The following is a 24,063-nucleotide window of genomic DNA, read 5'->3' on the forward strand; positions in this document are numbered from 1 at the left end:
TCATATCTGAATACCTTTCAGCTATCTACAACGGACCTGCAAGCTCCTCTCTGCAACTCTGTTACTAACAGCTATCACTGGACCAGCTGCATTCACAGCTTTGCTTCCTTTAATCAACAAACATACATAAACTCTGCTGCTTCATTAACTGTTTGCTGCCTCATAACCTGTCTGCTCATAAGAATACTTATTGCTGTTAAGAAACAAACACCTCTAACTGCTTTCTGCATTAACCCTCAAAGTGCATGTTTGCCTCTCATGTTACTACTTTGTTAACTAACGTTTGCTGCAGTAAAATCTACTTTCCTCAAAGTAAAACTAAGGCTTTGTCTACATCAAACTGCTGTGCTTAGACTGTTAACCTTGTATATTTATTGGAGATCTTATTTAAACCCTATCTGTTTTGCATGTGCTTGCTTTTAACACTGAACTGCAGTCTTCATTTATAACTGCTCATATTTCAGCCCTTCACTCCTGAAACAGAGTTCTTTTTGCTTTTCATAACCTGTTATTCTATAAAAAGGATAAACAAGGTAAACCACAAGCTCAATTGTAATAACTGCTATTTACCTAATTGCCCATTTTATTCACCTATGTAATCTGGGTTAAAGGTTTATATCTACAAAAACACTATTTAATCAGGGTTCCATTACAGAACCTTACATAATATTCAAGCCCTTGTATACTAACCATTTGTGTTCACAATGGATGAGAATGAGATTAGTAACCAGTTTGCAACTATTAATCTAAAAATAGATTATTTGGCCAGAGGCCTCATAGAGGTACAAGCAGAAACCACTGCATTAAAAACATTAATTAAAGATATAGTATCTCAAAGACCCACTGATATCCCTGAACCACGCATAAATCCTCCAACACCTTTTTCTGGTAAAAGCTCAGAATACAGGGATTATAGAAATGCATGCTTGCTTCTTTATTCAATGAAGCCACGGACATATCATTCAGAAAAGATAAAAGTCTGCACAACAATATAATTTCTTACAGGGGAGCCCAGAGCATGGGCCAACAGATTCTTTGAAATAAATGATCCTATACTGGATTCTTTGGATAATTTTTTTGTAGCCATGGCCAGCCTATATGAAGATTCTGATAAACAGATAAAAGCTGAGACCAGGTTACGTACTCTAAAGCAAGGAAAACGCCCAATAGAGGAGTATATCACTGAATTTCAGATGTGGTCTAGTGATTCCCTGTGGAATCAGATAAGCCTAAAAATTCAATTCAGATTGTGGTTGTCAGAGTCCTTAAAAGACGAACTTTCAAGGTTAGACATGCCAGAAACCCTTGAAGCTTTAATAAAATTAAGCACTACTCTAGATAGACGTTTGAGAGAGAGAGACGTGCTGAAAGAATGCATACTGATCTCATACAAAAGAGACCCATTACTCATTACAGCGATAGAACAACTTCAGTATCTACCCCCATGGAAATTGGTATGGTAAAAGGGCCACTCTCACAAGAAGAGAAAATTAGACGACGAACATCAAACCTATGCCTCTATTCTGATGATAAAGAACATGTTGTCTCCATGGGGCATATTTATCAAGCTCGCCAGAAACAGCAGTTATGAAGCAGCTGTCACAAAGACCGCTGCTCCATAACCTGTCCGCCTACTCTGAGCAGGCAGACAGACATCGCCGGAAATCAACCCGATCGAGTACGATCAGGTTGATTGACCCCCCTGCTGGTGGCCCATTGGCTGCGAGTATGCAGGGGGCGGCATTGCACCAGCTGCTGGTGCAATGATGAATACGGCGAGCGTATTGCTCACCGTATTCAGCAAGGTCGGTCAGACCTGATCCGCACTGTCGGATCAGGTCCGACAGACCATGATAAATAGAGGCCCATGTGTCCCATATTAAACAAACAAAAGAAGGGTAAGAAAGAACTCTTAAGCACTCTAAAATTTAACCAAAAGACATGTCAACTTACTCTCTCATTCTCATTACAGTGGGATCATCAAGCGGTCAGGAGTGATGCCGTTATTGATTCTGGTGCTTATGGCTATTTCATTGATTCAGAATATGTAAAAATTAATAAAATACCGATTGTATTGAAGCAAACTCCCATTTTAGTAAAATTTATTGATGGATCCTTAATTCGAAATGGTCCTATAACTCACCATACCATACCTCTCTTACTCACAACCAAACAGGGACATACTGAGTTTATTACTTTTGATGTTATTCCCACTTCAATACACACTATAATCCTTGGTTACCCATGGTTACTCAAACATAACCCTTCCATTGATTGGTCATTAAACACCATTAACCTTCAATCTCATTATTATTTAACAACATGCTATCCACATTCCACTATAGCTCACATAGAAGTCTTTTACCTCCTGAGTATCATGACCTACAAGATGTTTTTGATGTTAAGGAAGCAGAAACACTTCCCCCACACAGAATCTATAACTGCCCCATCGACATCAAACCTGGTTCTGACATACCTTTTGGCCGAATTTTTCCTTTATCACAGAAAGAACTCCAACAACTACGCACATATCTTGATGTAAATTTAAAAAAGGGGTTTATAGAACCCTCTACATCTCCAGCTGCAGCAGGGTTCTTCTTTGTCAGGAATAAGGACAATACACTAAGACCGATAATAGATTATAGAGCCCTAAATTCTGTGACTATAAAGAACCGATACCCACTTTCACTCATCCCCAAACTTCTCAAAAGTCTTAATGGGGCTACAATCTACACTAAGTTAGACTTAAAAGGTGCCTACAACCTGATTAGAATGAAGGAGGGGGATGAGTGGTAAACTGCTTTCAGAACAAGGTACAGTTTGTTTCAATATAAAGTAATGCCATTTGGGCTTTGCAACGCCCCAGCCACATTTTTTAACACTTCATTAACAACATTTTTAGAGACTTGACTGGCATATGTGTTGTTATCTACCTCTACGATATTTTAATATTCTCAAAAAACAAAGAGGAACATATAAAACATGTTCGCTGGGTCCTCACTAGATTACGTGACCACAGATTATTTGCAAAGCTAAAAAAATGTCAGTTTCATGTTAACAAAATAAAATTCCTTGGTTACATCATCACCCCAGATAATGTACAAATGGGTCCAGAGAAGGTCTCCGCAATTGTAAATTGGCATAGACCAACATCAGTCAAATCCATGCAGAGGTTTATAGGATTTTCAAACTTCTACAGGAAATTTATCCTCAATTTTTCATCAATAGTGAAGCCTCTAACCACGTTAACCCAAAGGAATCAGAGATTTCAATGGACACCTGCCGCAGAACATGCTTTTCATCTCTTAAAACAAAGTTTCACATCTGTACCCATCCTAAGACTACCGGATCATACATGTCAGTTTGTGCTAGAAGTAGACACTTCCAATACAGGTATTGGAGCAATATTGTCACAGCGACAAGACGAATCTTCCAAACCAAATCCTGTGGCTTTCTATTCCAGAACCGTACAACCAGCAGAAAAGAACTACTCCATTGAGAACAAGGAGTTACTGGCCATAAAATCTGCCCTGGAGACATGGCGACACATTCTAGAAGGGACCTCAAGACCTTTTGTTATACTTACTGACCACAAAAACCTCGAATACTTAAAAAAGAAATAAAATCCTTTCTTCGCGACAGGTAAGATGGGCACTATTTTTGGATAGATTCGACTTCCATATCACATATCGTCCTGGAACTCTAAATGTTAAGGCAGACGCCTTGTCAAGAATGAATGATGTGACATCCCAGTTCATGAGACGGACAATTACATCATACCCCCCAGCAAAATTATAGGATCCTTAACATCCCTCGAAAAAGATATTCTTAAAGCCTTGGAAAAAGAGGATCTATCTGCTCTATCCTTTCTGACAAGAGCTTCCTCTGAGCTTTTTTATTATAAGCATATGATATATCTCCCAAGCAACCTCAGAGACTTAATCATGTCTCATTTCCATGACTCTCCTATTTCTGGTCATCTCGGTGTACAAAAGACCATGGACTTAATCAGAAGGACCTTTTGGTGGCCTCATATGAATCAAAATATTTATGAATGCATAACTTCCTGTGAAGTTTGTGCTAGGAACAAAAGTGACCGCAAGAAATCTTTTGGGTATCTAAACCCTTTACCAATACCGGATACACCATGGAGCACTGTATCTATCTTCACGTCAATAAAACACAATATTAGTCATTGTTGATAATTTAACGAAATTAGCTCACTTTATTCCGCTAAAACGTCTTCCTAATGCTAAAGAAACTGCCACAGCTTTTTTAACACACATTGTTAAACTTCATGGTTTACCTACAACCATTATAAGAGATTGGGGGACTCAATTCACCTCATTTTTCTGGAAGGCATTGTGTAATATCTTGAAAATTGACTCCCGACTCTCCACTGCCTTCCATCCTCAGACGAACGGACTTACGGAAATGATAAACCAAATCCTAGAACAATATCTTAGATGTTTCGTATCCCACTTGCAAGATGATTGGTTCTGATTGTTACCTATGGCAGAATTTTCGTATAACAATTCACTCTCAAGCTCCACCAAAACTACACCATTTTTTGCTACGTATGGTTACCATCCCAAAACCCTACTCCTTCTGAACACAGACAATGTATCACCTGCTGCCATCGATTTCGCTACCGAGTTAAAGAAAGGAATTGATCTTCTGAAGACTCATTTATCTAGTGCCAAAACCAATCAGAAACATTATTACGATTTAAGACATAGACCTGCTCCTGCTTATAAGATTGGGGATTTAGTTTGGCTCAGTACAAAACACCTGAAATTAAATGTACCCTCCAAGAAGCTTGGAAATCAGTTTGTCGGTCCCTACTCAATTAAGAACATTGTTAATGCATGCACCTTCACTTTGGATTTACCAGCCTCCTCAAGAGTACATCCTTCTTTTCATGTCTCCCTCTTAAAACCCTATATTCCGAACCAACGAACCAACCGTATGCGTAACCCTCTACCTCCACTTGACATTGATGACCACGAAGAGTACGAAATCCAGTCCATCCTCGACTCCCGCATAAGACATTGTAAGCTTGAATATCTGGTGTCCTGGAAGGGTTACGGTCCTGAGGAAAACTCTTGGGTGGCTGTAAAAGATTTACATGCACCCAAGTTACATTCTGCATTTCATAGACGCTATCCTTTGAAGCCACACACTGAATCCTCAGAGAGGATTCCTTGAGGAGGGGGATCTGTAAGAACTCTAACTACCACCTTAAGCATTACCTGTAAGAACTCTACATACCACCTTAAGCATTGCTCCTCCTTTTCCTTGTATAGCCTTTTTAAGGTCACTTCCTGCTTCCTTTTACTGCTTGAATATTTTGTTGCAATCTCTAAGTTTTAGATGATCCTTGTCTAAAGTTATTTCAAGCTTCCTTCTTTATCTCTGGAGTTTCTATTTAGCCCAACTGCAGCTCAACCTCCAGCTGACACTCATCATATCCGGATACCTTTCAGCTATCTACAACGGACCTGCAAGCTCCTCTCTGCAACTCTGTCACTAACAGCCATCACTGGACCAGCTGCATTCACAGCTTTGCTTCCTTTAAACAACAAACACAAGTATATGTGTAGCTCTGAACTTTAACAACTTATTACTGCTGCTACATAAATTGTCTGCTGCTTCATTAACTGTTTACTGCTACATAAACTCTGCTGCTTCATTAACTGTTTGCTGCCACATAAACTGTCTGCTCATAAGAATACTTATTGCTGTTAAGAAACAAACAACTCTAACTGCTTGCTGCATTAACCCTTGAAGTGCATGTTTGCTTCTCATGTTACTACTTTGCTAACTAACGTTTGCTGCAGTAAAATCTACTTTCCTCAAAGTAAAACTAAGGATTTGTCTACATCAAACTAAGCTGGTTAGACTGTTAACCTTGTATATTTATGGGAGATCTTATTTAAACCCCATCTGTTTTGCATGTGCTTGCTTTTAACACTGAACTGAAGTCTTCATTTATAACTGCTCATATTTCAGCCCTTTACTCCTGAAACAGAGTTATTTTTGCTTTTCATAACCTGTTATTCTATTTTATCTAGTATTTTATGTGGGGGGTTGGTTGTGTGGGTGGTGGGTTTTACTGTTGGGGGGGTGTTTGTATTTTTTTTTACAGGTAAAAGAGCTGATTACTTGGGGCAATGCCCCGCAAAATGCCCTTTTATGGGCTATTGGTAGTTTAAGCTAGGGTTTTTTTTTATTTTGGGTGGGCCTTTTTTAATTTTGATAGGGCTATTAGATTAGGTGTAATTAGTTTAAATATCTGTAATTTGTTTTTTATTTTCTGTAATTTAGTGTTTGTTTTTTTGTACTTTAGCTAATTTAATTTAATTTATTTAATTGTATTTAATTTAGTTAATTTATTTAATTATAGTGTAGTGTTAGGTGTTATTGTAACTTAGGTTAGGTTTTATTTTACAGGTACTTTTGCATTTATTTTAGCTAGGTAGTTATTAAATAGTTAATAACTATTTAATAACTATTCTACCTAGTTAAAATAAATACAAACTTGCCTGTAAAATAAAAATAAAACCTAAGCTAGATACAATGTAACTATTAGTTATATTGTAGCTAGCTTAGGGTTTATTTTATAGGTAAGTATTTAGTTTTAAATAGGAATTATTAAGTTAAGGGGTGTTAGGGTTAGGTTTAGACTTAGGTTTAGGGGTTAATACGTTTAGTATATTGGCGGCGACGTTGGGGGCGGCAGATTAGGGGTTAATAAATGTAGGTAGGTGGCGGTGATGTTAGGGACAGCAGATTAGGGGTTAATAATATTTAACTAGTGTTTGCAAGGCAGGAGTGCAGCGGTTTAGGGGTTAATATGTTTATTATAGTGGCAGCGACGTTGGGGCGGAAGATTAGGGTTAATAAGTGTAGGTAGGTTGCGGCAACATTGGGGGCGGCAGATTAGGGGTTCATAAATATAATGTAGGTGGCGGCGGTGTCCTGAGAGGAAGATTATGTGTTAATAAATATAATGCAGGTGTCGGGGTCGGCAGATTAGGGGTTATTAAGTGTAAGATTAGGGGTGTTTAGACTTGGGGTTCATGTTAGGGTGTTAGGTGTAAATATAAATTTTATTTCCCAATAGGAATCAATGGGGCTGCGTTAGTGAGTTTTACGCTGCTTTTTTGCAGGTGTTAGACTTTTTTTCAGACGGCTCTCCCCGTTGATTCCTATGGGGAAATAGTGCACAAGCACATACGACCAGCTCACCACTGATTTAAGCAGCGCTGGTATTGAAGTGAGATTTGGAGCAAAATTTTGCTCAACGCTCACTTTTTGTCTTTTAATGCCGGGTTTCTGAAAAACCTGTAATACCAGCGCTGCAGGTAAGTAAGTGGTGAGAGAAAACTGCTCTCTAGCACTGCACAGCTTCTAACACAAAACTCTTAATCTAGCCGCTTGTTTTTAAATGTGTCTCCAATAAATTTGGGTTTTATTTTCTAACGTGACCCCGGCTGCATATTTTTTCTTACTTTCCTGCACTGGATTGGCGTGTGAAGCCCGGAAGAAGATGTGAGTTTCTTGATTGTTTGCACCCTGGATGGAGTTGCTCTTGCTGGGCTCCCAAACCGGAGGATTGGACAGCTGATTGTGCCGGTGCTAAAGACACGCTGCTCGTCAGACACGGACCCCCAGAATTGGTAAGTGCCACTGTTTCTCTGTATAAGATTCAATAATGGTTGTTTGTCAAACATATAACTTACTGGAACAACACACTTTTAGTACCTGAGTGAAGTTATAGCAGCAAGTGGAGAAATAAGCTCAATTGAAATCAACAGAGCTGTTTCTAACTTACAACCATTAACTTCCTGCCACATAGAACTATTCCCACTGTCACAGATACCAGCTGCGCAAAACAACATTTTAAAAACATTATTAACCCTTTGCCCTGATCTGCTGTTTATACAGGGAGTGCAGAATTATTAGGCAAATGAGTATTTTGACCACATCATCCTCTTTATGCATGTTGTCTTACTCCAAGCTGTATAGGCTCGAAAGCCTACTACCAATTAAGCATATTAGGTGATGTGCATCTCTGTAATGAGAAGGGGTGTGGTCTAGTGACATCAACACCCTATATCAGGTGTGCATAATTATTAGGCAACTTCCTTTCCTTTGGCAAAATGGGTCAAAAGAAGGACTTGACAGGCTCAGAAAAGTAAAAAATAGTGAGATATCTTGCAGAGGGATGCAGCACTCTTAAAATTGCAAAGCTTCTGAAGCGTGATCATCGAACAATCAAGCGTTTCATTCAAAATAGTCAACAGGGTCGCAAGAAGCGTGTGGAAAAACCAAGGCGCAAAATAACTGCCCATGAACTGAGAAAAGTCAAGCGTGCAGCTGCCAAGATGCCACTTGCCACCAGTTTGGCCATATTTCAGAGCTGCAACATCACTGGAGTGCCCAAAAGCACAAGGTGTGCAATACTCAGAGACATGGCCAAGGTAAGAAAGGCTGAAAGACGACCACCACTGAACAAGACACACAAGCTGAAACGTCAAGACTGGGCCAAGAAATATCTCAAGACTGATTTTTCTAAGGTTTTATGGACTGATGAAATGAGAGTGAGTCTTGATGGGCCAGATGGATGGGCCCGTGGCTGGATTGGTAAAGGGCAGAGAGCTCCAGTCCGACTCAGACGCCAGCAAGGTGGAGGTGGAGAACTGGTTTGGGCTGGTATCATCAAAGATGAGCTTGTGGGGCCTTTTCGGGTTGAGGATGGAGTCAAGCTCAACTCCCAGTCCTACTGCCAGTTTCTGGAAGACACCTTCTTCAAGCAGTGGTACAGGAAGAAGCCTGCATCCTTCAAGAAAAACATGATTTTCATGCAGGACAATGCTCCATCACACGCGTCCAAGTACTCCACAGCGTGGCTGGCAAGAAAGGGTATAAAAGAAGAAAATCTAATGACATGGCCTTCTTGTTCACCTGATCTGAACCCCATTGAGAACCTGTGGCCCATCATCAAATGTGAGATTTACAAGGAGGGAAAACAGTACACCTCTCTGAACAGTGTCTGGGAGGCTGTGGTTGTTGCTGCACGCAATGTTGATGGTGAACAGATCAAAACACTGACAGAATCCATGGATGGCAGGCTTTTGAGTGTCCTTGCAAAGAAAGGTGGCTATATTGGTCACTGATTTGTTTTTGTTTTGTTTTTGAATGTCAGAAATGTATATTTGTGAATGTTGAGATGTTGTATTGGTTTCACTGGTAAAAATAAATAATTGAAATGGGTATATATTTGTTTTTTGTTAAGTTGCCTAATAATTATGCACAGTAATAGTCACCTGCACACACAGATATCCCCCTAAAATAGCTATAACTAAAAACAAACTAAAAACTACTTCCAAAACTATTCAGCTTTGATATTAATGAGTTTTTTGGGTTCATTGAGAACATGGTTGTTGTTCAATAATAAAATTAATCCTCAAAAATACAACTTGCCTAATAATTCTGCACTCCCTGTAGGCTTTAGGCATCTGGGGCGCGATCCGATATACGGTGTAGTTTTCGGTGCAAGCGAAGGAACCCGCGCCACCCGTAATTTCACCTCCCAACTCGAGCTATCCAATATTCTGCGCCGTCAGATGCTAAACTGGCGTAAGTATGAAAAACCAGCGATCAACTAAAATGTGCGCAAATACACATTTTAGTCGTCGCAAGTACTTATGCCAGTATTTTGTTCACGTAAAGTCTCAATAAAGAGTAGTTTTATGCAAATTAGGCTAGGAATCGTAAAAAATAACTGCCAGTTCTAAAAGATGCGCCACGTAATTGCGGCATTCAAAATTCATACATAAACCCTTGCGCAGCCGCCATTTTCTTTAGTGTGTTTGGTTGGTTCTCGGAGCTACAGCACACTACAGTGAGTATAGTGAATCTTAGTAAGAGCAGTGAGAGAGGCGCATTTCATCAGTTAGTTAGGTCGGATTTTTGGATTTGTGTTTAGTTAAGCCTGTACATTTACTTACACTTTTTTTACATATTGCACACATTTTGCATACATACATATACAAAATACACAACACTTTTTTTTATATAACACCTCACACATTGTATTTATCTTTTACAATGTGATATGCTGAGTGTTTGGTTTTGATTGTTTGTGACTGAAGTGGGAGTGAGTGTGAGTGTTTGAGTGTGTGTAGTTTGAGGATGACAGGGAGAGCTAGGGCAGAGGGGAGGAGGAGAGGGGAGTTGCAGGGAGAGGATTATGGACAGGAAGAGCAGCAGGGTCCCCATCAGGGAGTAAGTGGAGTGGGGAGAGGGAGAGCCAGAAGGGATAATGGGAGTGGTGTTGCCCCAAGACCAGGCACACTCAGAAGAGGGACAGAGGGTGCACATGGGGATAGAAGGGGGAGGAGGGAGAGGATAGGGAGGAACCCACACCAGGGACATCCCAGGGAGGAAGCCAGGCGGCCCAGGACGATGAGCGCATGAGGTGCCCAAACTTTTTTTTTGCTGAAAATCTAGCGCTAGTCCAGGCCGTCATGGAGAACCACACTGCCCTCTTTGGCCAAGAGAAAGGGCAAAGGAGTTGCCGAAGGCGTAGGGATGCATGGCTGTTGGTCGAGGAGGCAGTCAACAGCGTGGCCCAGCAGAGGAGGAATGTCGATGGGCTAAAGAAAATATGGAACGACTGCAAGAGGCGGGTGAAGGAGAAAATGGGCCAAGAAGCCATGTACCAGAGGGGAACAGGCGGTGTTCTTCCCCAGGAGGCTGAATATAATGAATGGCAGGAGATCATTCGCAGGTCCCTGAGCATCACAGCAGTCCGTGGACTTCCAGGGGCTCGTAACTCAGGGGCTGCAACATCAGCACAGCATGCTGGTGAATAACATCCCACACACTAGTATTATATGTATTTGAGATATAACATCCTTTAATGTCACACATTCATGTACACAATGAGGAGCATAGTATTTGGCCTACTAACAAAAACATCTACAATTAGATTTCACATTAAAGGGACATTAAACCAAATATTTTTATGTCATTATTCAGAGAGAATACAGTTTTAAACAACATCCCAATTTACTTCTATTATCTAATTTGCTTCATTATTCTGATATTCTTTGTTTATTAAATATCAATGCACATGGTTGAGCCAATCACATGAGGCATTGATGTGCAGCCACCAATCAGCAGCTTCTGAGCCTATTGTTGGTGATATTCACCCTGGACTGAATAACTCTTCAGACCACGACAGGTTAAAGAGGGTTCGTTTATTGAAAAACACACTGCAGTGAGGAGAGAATGAATACAAAGTTTTCTCTGGGGGGGTCAGTCCCCTTCCCAAACATTTATACAGGAGGCAGGGCATTCCTGAACTCCATATCTAGGCTAATACAGTTTATGATTGGCTGGCTAAAATGCAAGGGTTTCCACCAAATATGGTTATAACATAAGTTAAAAAAATACAGTTTAGACACAATTCCATTCACTAAGTTCTATCCCTCAAAGTAGCTGGTTTAACTGTCTGACCGTATATCAAAAAAGGGCAAAGGTCAGGGATGAACTAATGTCTGCTCTTATGTTAACAAAGAGAGCTGTGTAAAAAGCATATCATTCTACAAGCTTACTAATTTATGGTATACATCCATCCATATACTCACATATGTTTGGCCTACCAGGACAACAAGGGAATTGAATGTTTAGATACAAGGATAGATAAGGATTAGATTTAGAAGAAAAATAAAGAGACATACACTAGCTACTATAAAACATTGCCCTTAAGCAAGACAGGCCCCTCCTGACTAACAATGCCTGCATAGAAATTAACCCATTCAGACCTCACTAAGCACTGCAGGAAAAACAGTTACAGATATTGCTTATTATTTTCAACAGTGCCTCCTCTTATGCTGTTAAACTCTGACAATAGCTTCAAACATCAATATGATTTAGTTGGGTGAATTCCATCTCAAACTGCAGTGCAGAGTTGCCGTGGTCATAATAATGGGGCAAACGCAAGGCTCGAGCTTCACAGGAGGGCATCAGTCTGCTGGTTGCTGGGCTGACGAGGTTACAGAGCTTGTGTAGCATTAATTTGAGACAGATTACTACAAGAGAAAGAAAAACAATTAGTACAACAAAGATTAGCAAACCTTGCAGTATCTGTACCCCCAATTTACCCAGATATCCTGACAGGCCAAAAGTCAAATCAAAATCCAAAACACTAAACTTAATATCATGCAGGATAGTTAAGTAATAAAATTATAATTTTTCCATTTGCTCTCTCTAAGTATTGAGCTTTGGTTTTTCACATATTAAAAGATAAGGAAGCAAGTGTGTGTAAACAAACATAAGGAGATATGGCATTACCTGAAGCTCAACACATTGTAATAGGATGTGGTTTAAAAGCACAAAACCAGCTACTTCATATACACAACATATATTTTATACTCTGCAGCTGGTATAACAAGTCTAAAATAGATTAATATAAAAAATGTTTTAGTATACTGTCCCTTTAAGAGACTGGGGTTGCCACAGACATACATTATATTGCTTTGTAATCTATATCTAATAGCTAAACATAAGTACATACGTATTTAAGCACAATTATATTATTAACACCAAACTACCTTGAATGCTCACTGCTATTGAAATAAATGCAAAACTAATAATCCATCTGAAAATAAACAAAAACAAATAGAGAATGTGGGGAAGGAGCAATATACAAAACCTCCCAGATACATTAGCTAAAATAATTAACCCAATCATTGCTGGGAGAAAATTTAACAAGTACACGTTTTATATGTACTTTACAAGAAATGAAAGCAAAATAAAAATGGATGTATAGTAATGTTTCATTGTCAATAGTGTAACATTGTATACATTGTTAAAATGCCTAATTTAATAGTATTTTAACTAAAATAACATTTATACAGAGGTACCAAACTCATGGCTATGTGGTATAAAACCACAGATCCAACAGGCACCTGTACCATCAGTGTGGCAGTAACAATAAATGCATTGTCTTGTTCCCATGGGGTGGTATGGCAGATATAACTGGGAACAAGAGAATACCCAAAATATAAAAGGATACATTGTGAGTTTAATATACATATAACAATTACACAGTAATATAAAAAATAAATCATACAAAAAGTAATTGCTAACATTTGAGTGATTACTAAAAGCTTTATAAAAAAGAGAATTCCTTTACACACCAGTAAGAGCATCACTAGGGTGTAAATGCAGCATATAGAAATTATAATGACAAATGAAAAATCAGTTCATTAGCTTTAAACATTCAGGAAATAATCAAGCACTATCAGAGAATGATACTTCCCAAAGGCTCAGTCTTTATGGATTTCCTTGCCAGTGATAGGATCAGTCTATGGTGGCACCAATTTGTAGTGAGATCCATGATTTAACTTCTGTGACTTCAGTGGCTGTGTTTGTGATAAATAATACACAGACAGGCATCTTCTACTTTGGCTCCAGAGCTATTTTTCTGGAAAAACTTTCAACCATTATAAAATTACCAGGTGAGATGACATGCTCTACACGATTATCATTCTTTAACTGTGCAGCAAGTACCTGGATATGAAAAGACTTAAGCATTGATGTTAGTTGTATGTCATAGTCTCCAAAATCAACATCACAGATATTATATTTGCAGCCTGTTTCTGAGCAATGTTAAACTAATAGTCACCAGCATTTTACACAGGGGGTATTGTAGAATACAGGGTCATTTATGTTTCTCTTTAAAGGATCAGTAAAATTGAACTTTAATGCTTTAGATAGGGCATGTTATTCCAAACAACTTTAAAATCTAATTCCATCACCAAATTTGCCTGGCTTGCCTGATATTCCCTGTTAAAGGCCAAAACTAGGCAGGCTCATAGGCGCTGATTTCTACGAACTTGTAGGCCGCTTCTTATTTCACTGTCTGGCTGTGAAAGGCTAATTAATGCACTGCTAGTTTAACTGTGCTACCTATACAACATTCACTGACGCAAGAGTCAGCACTAATTGGTCAAATTGCAAGTTTCTAAAAAAAAACATTGAGATAAGTGGGTAGTCTACAGAGATTTGGATACTAAGTAATCACAGCGGTAAAAAAAAAAAGTTTATCAACACAACCGTGTTGATCATGTACAACTGGGGAATGGGTAACAAATGGACCATTTATTATTTTATTTTTGAAACAATAAAAATGTCAAATACACAGTCAATTTCAATAAACTTTCCCCCTGGCGATTTTATTAGTCACAAATCTTTAACACATAGATTCTGCAATTATTACTCCAAGGCAGCTATACACTTTCTTGTTCCCCTCTAGACACATTAAGAAAAACTTTCCCTAGTTTACACAATAAGTCTTTCCTAATGACATTATTGAACAGTTTTGGAACATGTCATTCTGTTTCAGGACCTACAGTTACACTCAAAGGTTCTAATATGTGGTATGATATACCCTTATTCCCAACTAAAGTAATCATTACAGCTTTTAACTATATTTACAAGGGGATATGTGCTTTGTCTAACAAGAACTGACAGTCTGCATTCTTCTTAAACAGTCCCCTCTCCCCCTACTTTTTTCTTATAACACCGGCGCAGCTCCTATGTTTTTTTACTGTCTGACTGCTCAAAGTCTTATCTGTGTCACATTTTTTCTATAGTTAAAACATTTTATTCCACTTGAAAAATTAAGTAAAAGAAGTTAAACAACCATATACAAACATCTTTATTAAGATTATACCGGTTTAATTGTATTCATCCACTAAATATTATTTGAACTAAATATTGTCTTTGCATATTTATTGCAGCTGGCCAGTTCTGCAAATCAATACAAGACAATATGTATATATAAGAAAATTTACAGCATATAATGTACCATCAATAATTCTGTGTAATTTCAGTGGAGAACACAATAAACCTTATACACACAAAAGTTAAAAATACAACATTTACCTTTAACTACACATTGTACACTATTGCTCTGACAAAATCATAAAGCAGAGACACATTGAACACTGACAATTAACCACTAATTAAAACTTCAAAAATATTCACTCCTAAGGTAGAAAACCCACCATGCAAACTTCTAATATCTCCTTACATACCTCCAGCACCTCTTCAATATTTATACACATTTTCATGAGCATTACATTCTGACAAAGGAATACATTTCCTCTCAATTATGCCCATTTTCACAAAATTGTATAATATACAATTACTTTGTCCATGGGTACTCCCTGATAACAAACACTAAAACATGATTTACCCTACTTAAAATGTCACTTAAGGAATATAAAGCACAGTTTTAATTTATTACTTAATCTTTTAATAATTCAAAAACAAACTTTTCTACCACATACATTTACCAGTCCATCTATCAGTATTCCTATACCCCTCTTACATGCAGCTATTGTGTCTGTATTTTAGTGCTGCAGTGCTGGGAGTGACCATCAATCTTTGCTCATGTGTCCCACCTTTCCATATTTGAAACATTTTATTCTTTTACCCCTTGCACTCTTTTTCTTATTTTTTTGCTCTTTTTCTTCCCTTACTGGGAGATTTAATTTTAAGTTTTTAATTTCTTTTTGATAATCCTCTAGTGAAGTTTTTAACGACTCACACTGTCTTTTTACTGCCTCAGTATTCCATTTAAAATATGCTTTCCGCTCTTCTGATGTAGGGTTGTTCTTTTTTGAAACCGCTATTAAAACATTACTTAGGGTATTTATTTTATCCAGGTACCAAGAGCCACCCTCTGGCCATATATCGAACCCTTTGTTTTGAGTTAGTCGGGACCATTTAGTATGGTACTTATTACAAAAAGGGCCATGGTGTTGATTCATATATTCTGCTGGGGAACCCTTTGGCCATTTAGGATTAGTGGAACAGCCTTTAGAGGAACTATGTCCCATTTTAAATTGACTTTTTACTTTTTACTATTTTTTTAAATGTCACTTGGGGTTTTTACTTACAATTAACACAAATTCCTAAAATCTAAACCAACAAAAAACAACAAAACAGAACAAAAGAGAATTGTATTGTATCAGGGGAACCTCCACCCCAACCTGGCAACACTACCTCACGTGTTTGCCCTCAAAGGAACATTATACACTCATTTTTTCTTTGCATTAATGTTTTGTAGATGATCTATTTAAATAGCCCATAAAGTTTTTTTTTTTTTTTTTTAAATGTATAGTTTTGCTTATTTTCAAATAACACTGCTCTGACTTTCAGACTCCCCACAGTTTTATGAGAATACCATCAGTTACCTAATCCAACTTGCTCCTGTTTATGTCCTTTTCAACAGAGCAAACTGAGAGCTCTGAGTAAGTTTTTAAACAGTTTTATACTTGATTTTTATATCAGTACCTGTGCATCTTATTCTTTATAGTAGTGTCTATTACATGCAGTTAAATGAAAATGAGTGTATATGAGTGTATACTGTCCCCTTAAATGACTGCTGCAGTCTTACGTCTACCCAGGATAGCCCCTTCCTAAGATTAACAATATTTTCTTCACTGGGAATACTATCAGTGCTCACACAAGAAATAAAGCTGTCTAATCAGGACTTATCCAAGAGGTTTGCCTAAACATATAATCAGAACAGGTAACTATGTGTCCTTTTAGGGTGTCTGCCAGGTCACAGTTTCGGATATAGGTTTGTCACAGTTCCCCTTGCATTCAAACACTGACTGGTTAACATCCGGTGGGACTTGCAGTCAGGTTGGGGCGGCTAGAACTGTAAACCCAGTCTCCTAATCCCAGTTGCCTTTTAATAGACACCCTCCTAGGTCACAAGTTTTTTACTTTTACAAAAACAATTTACACAATACAACACACAACATTAATGAATCAATAAACGGAGCCTCTTAGGATAGCGTCACCCAAAACGCCAAACAGCTCTGACCCGTTACCCAGATACACTCAATTACTGTTACACTAAAAACAAACAAATGCTCTTACCATTCAGACCGGTCTTAATTGAGTGCCCCTGGAGCAGAAAGTCTTTGCCACTTGGACTGGTGTCTGAGATTGTGCCATCCTGTTCGTGACGCCATGTGTTGGTGATATTCACCCTGGACTGAATAACTCTTCAGACCACGACAGGTTAAAGAGGGTTCATTTATTGAAAAACACACTGCAGTGAGGAGAGAATGAATACAAAGTTTTCTCTGTGGGGGTCAGTCCCCTTCCCAAACATTTATACAGGAGGCAGGGCATTCCTGAACTCCATATCTAGGCTAATACAGTTTATGATTGGCTGGCTAAAATGCAAGGGTTTCCACCAAATATGGTTATTACATAAGTAAAAAAAAATACAGTTTAGACACAATTCCATTCACTAAGTTCTATCCCTCAAAGTAGCTGGTTTAACTCTCTGACCGTATATCAAAAAAGGGCAAAGGTCAGGGATGAACTAATGTCTGCTCTTATGTTAACAAAGAGAGCTGTGTAAAAAACATATCATTCTACAAGCTTACTAATTTATGGTATACATCCATCCATATACTCACATATGTTTGGCCTACCAGGACAACAAGGGAATTGAATGTTTAGATACAAGGATAGATAAGGATTAGATTTAGAAGAAAAATAAAGAGACATACACTAGCTACTATAAAACATTGCCTTTAAGCAAGACAGGCCCCTCCTGACTAACAATGCCTGCATAGAAATTAACCCATTCAGACCTCACTAAGCACTGCAGGAAAAACAGTTACAGATATTGCTTATTATTTTCAACACTATCTAGAAATGCTTTTCAGCAAAGAATATCAAGAGAATGAAGCAAATTAGGTAATGGAAGTAAATTACAAAGTTGTTTAAAATTGCAGGCTCTAGCTGAATCATGAAAGAATAAAACTGGGTTTAATGTCCATTTAATGCTACTTAACACATTGAAATTCATGATATGAGGTGGAATAGTGAAATACTAACATGTCTCTGAGTAACACAGGCCACAAGCCACATGTAGAGTTTTCAGTAAATGGACACTTTCGCCATCACAATTCTTTTAGCTCAAGAAAGCATGTTATGTGCCTACATCGGTCTAAAGGAAATTGTGTGACCATAGTGTCACTTAAAGAACACATTTTCTCCATCACTGACATGTACACATAATTATTGTATGAAACACATACATGTATACTTTGCATATTAAAATCCATCATATCACGAATCACAATGTGCACATGCATGTTATAGAGTTTGACATGAGAATGAGTATAGGCCCTAGCATGTATCAATGTACATTGTATGCCCTCATGGATATATATATGATTGTACTAATACCTCTCATCATTTGACTCCTCCACAGAACCTCCTGTCACGAGGGTGCAAACGGGCATGCATCCACCGCAACGACCAGTCCAGAGAATGCCTCCACCGCAACCACCCGTCCAGAGAATGCCTCCACCGCAACCACCAACATTGGAAGATGAGCCCTGGCAGGATCCCTAGCCGGAGGATTATTCTTTTGGCTTTGAGGGGGAGCAAAGTCAGGCCCAAAGGGTAGATGTCTTTACCCCCCCCCCCCCCCAATATCAGGCCAGTCAGGGCTTTTATGCACAAGACATGCAAACTGGACATGCTGAGTGGTCACACACCAGTCAGCAATGGGACTACCAGTCCACCCGGAGAGCTCCACTATCCGCTTCCCTTGGAAGAGCTCCAGCATCTGAAGAGGAGCATATAGCTGTCGTAGTTCCTCCTGCAGCACCAGCTGTCATAGTTCCTCCTGCAGCACCAGCTGTCATAGTTCTTCCTGCAGCACCAGCTGTCGTAGTTCCTCCTGCAGCACCAGCTGTCATAGTTCCTCCTGCAGCACCAGCTGTCATAGTTCCAGATGCAGCAGAAGCTGAGGATGTTCCAGATGCAACAGCAGCTAGAGGTGAGCCTGCGCCTATAATCCCTGCTGGTGAACAGCCTGTAGATCCTCTGTATTCGGCCCTCGGGTCACAAATACATTTCCCTCCAGAGGAGGCTCATAGCAAGTTGCGAGAGAAGAGAGAGAGACCAACGCAGGTTTTACAGAAGCCAACAGACTTTAATCCAGCGTTCCATTGAGATGCAACGGGACATGGCAGCATCTTTAAATGGTATAGTCCAAAATCAGTCTCAGATGATGAGAGTTATTTCGGATATGCAGATGCAGACTGACAACAGAAGGCGGGAAGAAAACCAACTGTTGGGTGTGTTGGTGGAGCATTTCACACACCAGCAGGACACTGCCTCCAGCCTCTCATCTGTGGCCAGCACTCCAGCTGAATCATCTGAATCCGCACAACCCAGAAGAACCAGGAGATCCACTCCATTTACCTCTGAACCCTCATCCAAGAAGCAAATAAAAAAAAAAAATATTCTTATAGTTGACCATAAATCTTGTCCTCTGTTATTTAACATATAATTGTCATCCACATCCATGTGAGGTGTGTTTTAGTACAGTAATATTGTTAAAACATATAATAATACCTGTGTGGAAATGGCCTAAAAAGGTATTATTATCATGTTTATGACATATTCATGTTCTATAAACCACATCACATAGTTGTGTATGAAGGGTACATATAGTAATATTCACTTATAAGATGTAAATCAAGGTTTCTCACATCCAATATAAATTGACACATGGGTATATCTAACTAATAATGTATTTACAGAAGGTGTGAACATAAGGTATAAACATCCATTTTCATCATTCTTAATGATAGTCAATAAATCATAGTGACCTAAACATGAATTCAACAAATGAGAAATATACAGGGAGTGCAGAATTATTAGGCAAGTTGTATTTTTGAGGATTAATTTTATTATTGAACAACAACCATGTTCTCAATGAACCCAAAAAACTCATTAATATCAAAGCTGAATATTTTTGGAAGTAGTTTTTAGTTTGTTTTTAGTTATAGCTATTTTAGGGGGATATCTGTGTGTGCAGGTGACTATTACTGTGCATAATTATTAGGCAACTTAACAAAAAACAAATATATACCCATTTCAATTATTTATTTTTACCAGTGAAACCAATATAACATCTCAACATTCACAAATATACATTTCTGACATTCAAAAACAAAACAAAAACAAATCAGTGACCAATATAGCCACCTTTCTTTGCAAGGACACTCAAAAGCCTGCCATCCATGGATTCTGTCAGTGTTTTGATCTGTTCACCATCAACATTGCATGCAGCAGCAACCACAGCCTCCCAGACACTGTTCAGAGAGGTGTACTGTTTTCCCTCCTTGTAAATCTCACATTTGATGATGGACCACAGGTTCTCAATGGGGTTCAGATCAGGTGAACAAGGAGGCCATGTCATTAGATTTTCTTCTTTTATACCCTTTCTTGCCAGCCACGCTGTGGAGTACTTGGACACGTGTGATGGAGCATTGTCCTGCATGAAAATCATGTTTTTCTTGAAGGATGCAGACTTCTTCCTGTACCACTGCTTGAAGAAGGTGTCTTCCAGAAACTGGCAGTAGGACTGGGAGTTGAGCTTGACTCCATCCTCAACCCGAAAAGGCCCCACAAGCTCATCTTTGATGATATCAGCCCAAACCAGTACTCCACCTCCACCTTGCTGGCGTCTGAGTCGGACTGGAGCTCTCTGCCCTTTACCTAATCCAGCCACGGGCCCATCCATCTGGCCCATCAAGACTCACTCTCATTTCATCAGTCCATAAAACCTTAGAAAAATCAGTCTTGAGATATTTCTTGGCCCAGTCTTGACGTTTCAGCTTGTGTGTCTTGTTCAGTGGTGGTCGTCTTTCAGCCTTTCTTACCTTGGCCATGTCTCTGAGTATTGCACACCTTGTGCTTTTGGGCACTCCAGTGATGTTGCAGCTCTGAAATATGGCCAAACTGGTGGCAAGTGGCATCTTGGCAGCTGCACGCTTGACTTTTCTCAGTTCATGGGCAGTTATTTTGCGCCTTGGTTTTTCCACACGCTTCTTGGGACCCTGTTGAATATTTTGAATGAAACGCTTGATTGTTCGATGATCACGCTTCAGAAGCTGCATCCCTCTGCAAGATATCTCACTATTTTTTACTTTTCTGAGCCTGTCAAGTCCTTCTTTTGACCCATTTTGCCAAAGGAAAGAAAGTTGCCTAATAATTATGCACACCTGATATAGGGTGTTGATGTCATTAGACCACACCCCTTCTCATTACAGAGATGCACATCACCTAATATGCTTAATTGGTAGTAGGCTTTCGAGCCTATACAGCTTGGAGTAAGACAACATGCATAAAGAGGATGATGTGGTCAAAATACTAATTTGCCTAATAATTCTGCACACAGTGTACAGTAATTAGGATGGTTAAGGGAAGGGGGTTGGGATGTAGTAGTTTCACTTACATGCAGTGGAAATCCACAGTAGGTAATTCTGCAAGACATGATATATACACATGCAATGGTTGGTGAGGTACTGTCAAACATCATAATACATGTGAATGTTACGGTTTACTGTACTTATGAACAAGTAACTTATAGGTGAAGTATTCCCGGATGACATAATCCCTCACTTCATTCCCCCTCAGTGTCCCCCTGTCCACATCCTCAGGTACAGGAACCAGCTGCTGCTGCTGCTCTTGGTCAATGTCCCCCAATAAACGTGTGTCCACAGCAATGTTGTGTAGAATACAACATGCATTGACAATGGAACACACTTTTTGGGGTTATACTGTAAAGCTCCGCCTATAACATCCAGACACCTGAATCTGGTTTTTAGTAGGCCAAAGTTCCTTTCGATGACATTCCTTGTTTGTATGTGGGCCTCCTGGTATCTCAGTTGTGGCTCTGTAAGGGGGTGCACCAAGGGAGTTAATAGCCATGGTCTGCAGCCGTACCCTGCGTCAGCTGTCATGTAACATATGTATTCTGATTACTACAGGTACATCATGTGATTAAAGGGACATAACATGGATTTCATTTAAAAATATATTTAAACAGAACATTAAATTGGTGCATTGTAAGCAATCTACTTTTATGCCAGGATTAGTCTAGACCAAAATTCTATTTTAAAGGACCAGTCAGCACGGTAGATTTGCATAATCAACAAATGCAAGATAACAAGACAATGCAATAGCACTTAGTCTAAAATTCAAATGAGTATTAGATTTTTTCTTCTGACAATTTTAAAAGTTATGTCTCCCCCTGTACCATGTGACAGCCATCAGCCATTCACAAATGCATACACACTTATTCTTGCACATGCTCAGTAGTAGCTGGTGACTCAAAAAGTTTAAATATAAAAAGACTGTGCACATTTTGTTAATGGAAGTAACTTGGAAAGTTGTTTAAAATGGCATGCTCTATCTGAATAATGAAAGTTTAATTTTAATTGAGTGTCCCTTTAATGATTCAGATAGAACATGCCATTTTAAGAAAATGTACTTTTAAGTGAAAATCTATTTATAGTATACTGTCCCTTTAAAGGGACAGGAAACACACATTTCTTGTTTCATGAGTTAAAAAAGAACCTGCAATTTTCCGCAACTGTATAATTTACTTCTATTATGTCATTTGCTCCATTCTCTTGATATAATTTGCTGACAAACATATTAGATATGCTCATTAGCTGCTGATTGGTGGCTGCACATAGATGCCTCATATGATTGGCTCATTGCTATTTTTTCAACAAATGATATCTAAAGAATAAATCAAATGAGATAATAGAAGTGAATTGTAATGTTTTTTAACATTGTATTCTCTATCTGAAACATAGGGTTGCCAGGTGTCCTTCAAGAAAATACTGGACACAGTCAGCAGATGTCCGGGGAGGGGGGGGGGGGGGTTGGTGCTGGAATGAAGTGTGGTAGGTGGTTTTGTGGCAGAAAAAGGCATATATATGTGTGTGTGTGTGTATATATATATATATATATATATACACACACACACACACACATATATATATATATATATATATATATATACAAATATTTAGATACCTATTAGATAGATACATATATATATATATATATATATATATATATACACACACACAAACACACTATACAAATGTATGTGTGTGTGTGTATATATATTCACACATACAGTATATCACACAATAATATATCACATTTTGGGCTAGTAATTTTTATTTATAATTTACATACAGCTGCATAGTGTGTGTGTGTGTATATATATATATATATATATATATATATATATTTGGGGGCTGGTAACTTTTTTTTTATATTTTTACATACAGCTGCATAAAATATTTATATATATTATTATATATTTTGATATATATATATATATTACAGTGCAACTTTATACCTCATCTCACTTGCTGCGCCTGCTAGCCTGCAGCTGACTGAGAGCGGGTCTTCTCTTCTTGCTATCTTAAGTAACTGGCGTGATGTCACGCTCACGTGACGACAATGTGCGACGCAACACAGCCAGGCAGTTAGCAGCCAGTATTTCAAGACAGCGGCAGCGCAGAGGGGACAGAGAGAGGGTCCGACCGCAACTCCGGCTCCGCACACTGTCAGGATCAGAAAGATGATGATCCAATAAGCTGACCTGACTGAGCAGAGCCTGAGTTGACAGTAAATTAAAAAAAAGAGAGACAACCTTGTTTGCTTTGATAAAGTGAGACATGACTGGAAGATGTATTACTTCACACAGGCAAGGTCATCTTTTTAAATCCTGCATGCTCAATTGTAGTTTAGATGAAAAATCTCAATTAGGCCCTGAAACAACAACATTAACCCCTTTTTAACTTTGGTATGATTGCTGATACAAATTGCTTTTGTTTTATTTATTGCTTTTGCATATTTCAGTTAATATTTATTATGACATATAATTTATTGGGCCATTTAACACAACTATATGTGTTAATGGAAAGAACACTCACTGGCGATTGGCACATAACATAGGTGAAATGAGCCTCAATTAAATTAAAACATGATTTTGCCTGAACAACAAGAATCCTCAGCATTTAAAGGGACACTGAACCCATTTTTTTTTTCTTTTGTGATTTACATAGAGCATGCAATTTTAAGCAACTTTCGAATTTACTCCTATTATCAAATTTTCTTCAT

General features: G+C 38.6%; 1 protein-coding gene across 4 annotated transcripts in view; it reads left to right on the forward strand.

The window, feature by feature from the left end:
* Window positions 1–5,315: 5,315 nt before the first annotated feature.
* Window positions 5,316–24,063, forward strand: part of LOC128653000 (zinc finger BED domain-containing protein 6-like) — a 78,927-nt gene continuing 60,179 nt past the window's right edge. Inside the window, exons 1-3 of one of the 4 annotated variants that reach the window (XM_053706028.1) lie at window positions 5,316–5,591; window positions 7,542–7,682; window positions 18,329–19,390. In XM_053706028.1, the coding sequence (XP_053562003.1) occupies window positions 18,586–19,077 (492 nt within the window). In that variant the 5' untranslated portion in view covers window positions 5,316–5,591; window positions 7,542–7,682; window positions 18,329–18,585 and the 3' untranslated portion in view covers window positions 19,078–19,390. Of the gene's footprint in view, window positions 5,592–7,541; window positions 7,683–16,245; window positions 16,338–18,328; window positions 19,391–24,063 lie in introns of those variants that run through there. The other 3 variants (XM_053706030.1, XM_053706025.1, XM_053706029.1) reach the window with 3 other exon arrangements.

The sequence above is a fragment of the Bombina bombina genome, chromosome 3 (genome assembly GCF_027579735.1).
Source record: "Bombina bombina isolate aBomBom1 chromosome 3, aBomBom1.pri, whole genome shotgun sequence".
NCBI classification, from domain to species: Eukaryota; Metazoa; Chordata; class Amphibia; order Anura; family Bombinatoridae; genus Bombina; species Bombina bombina.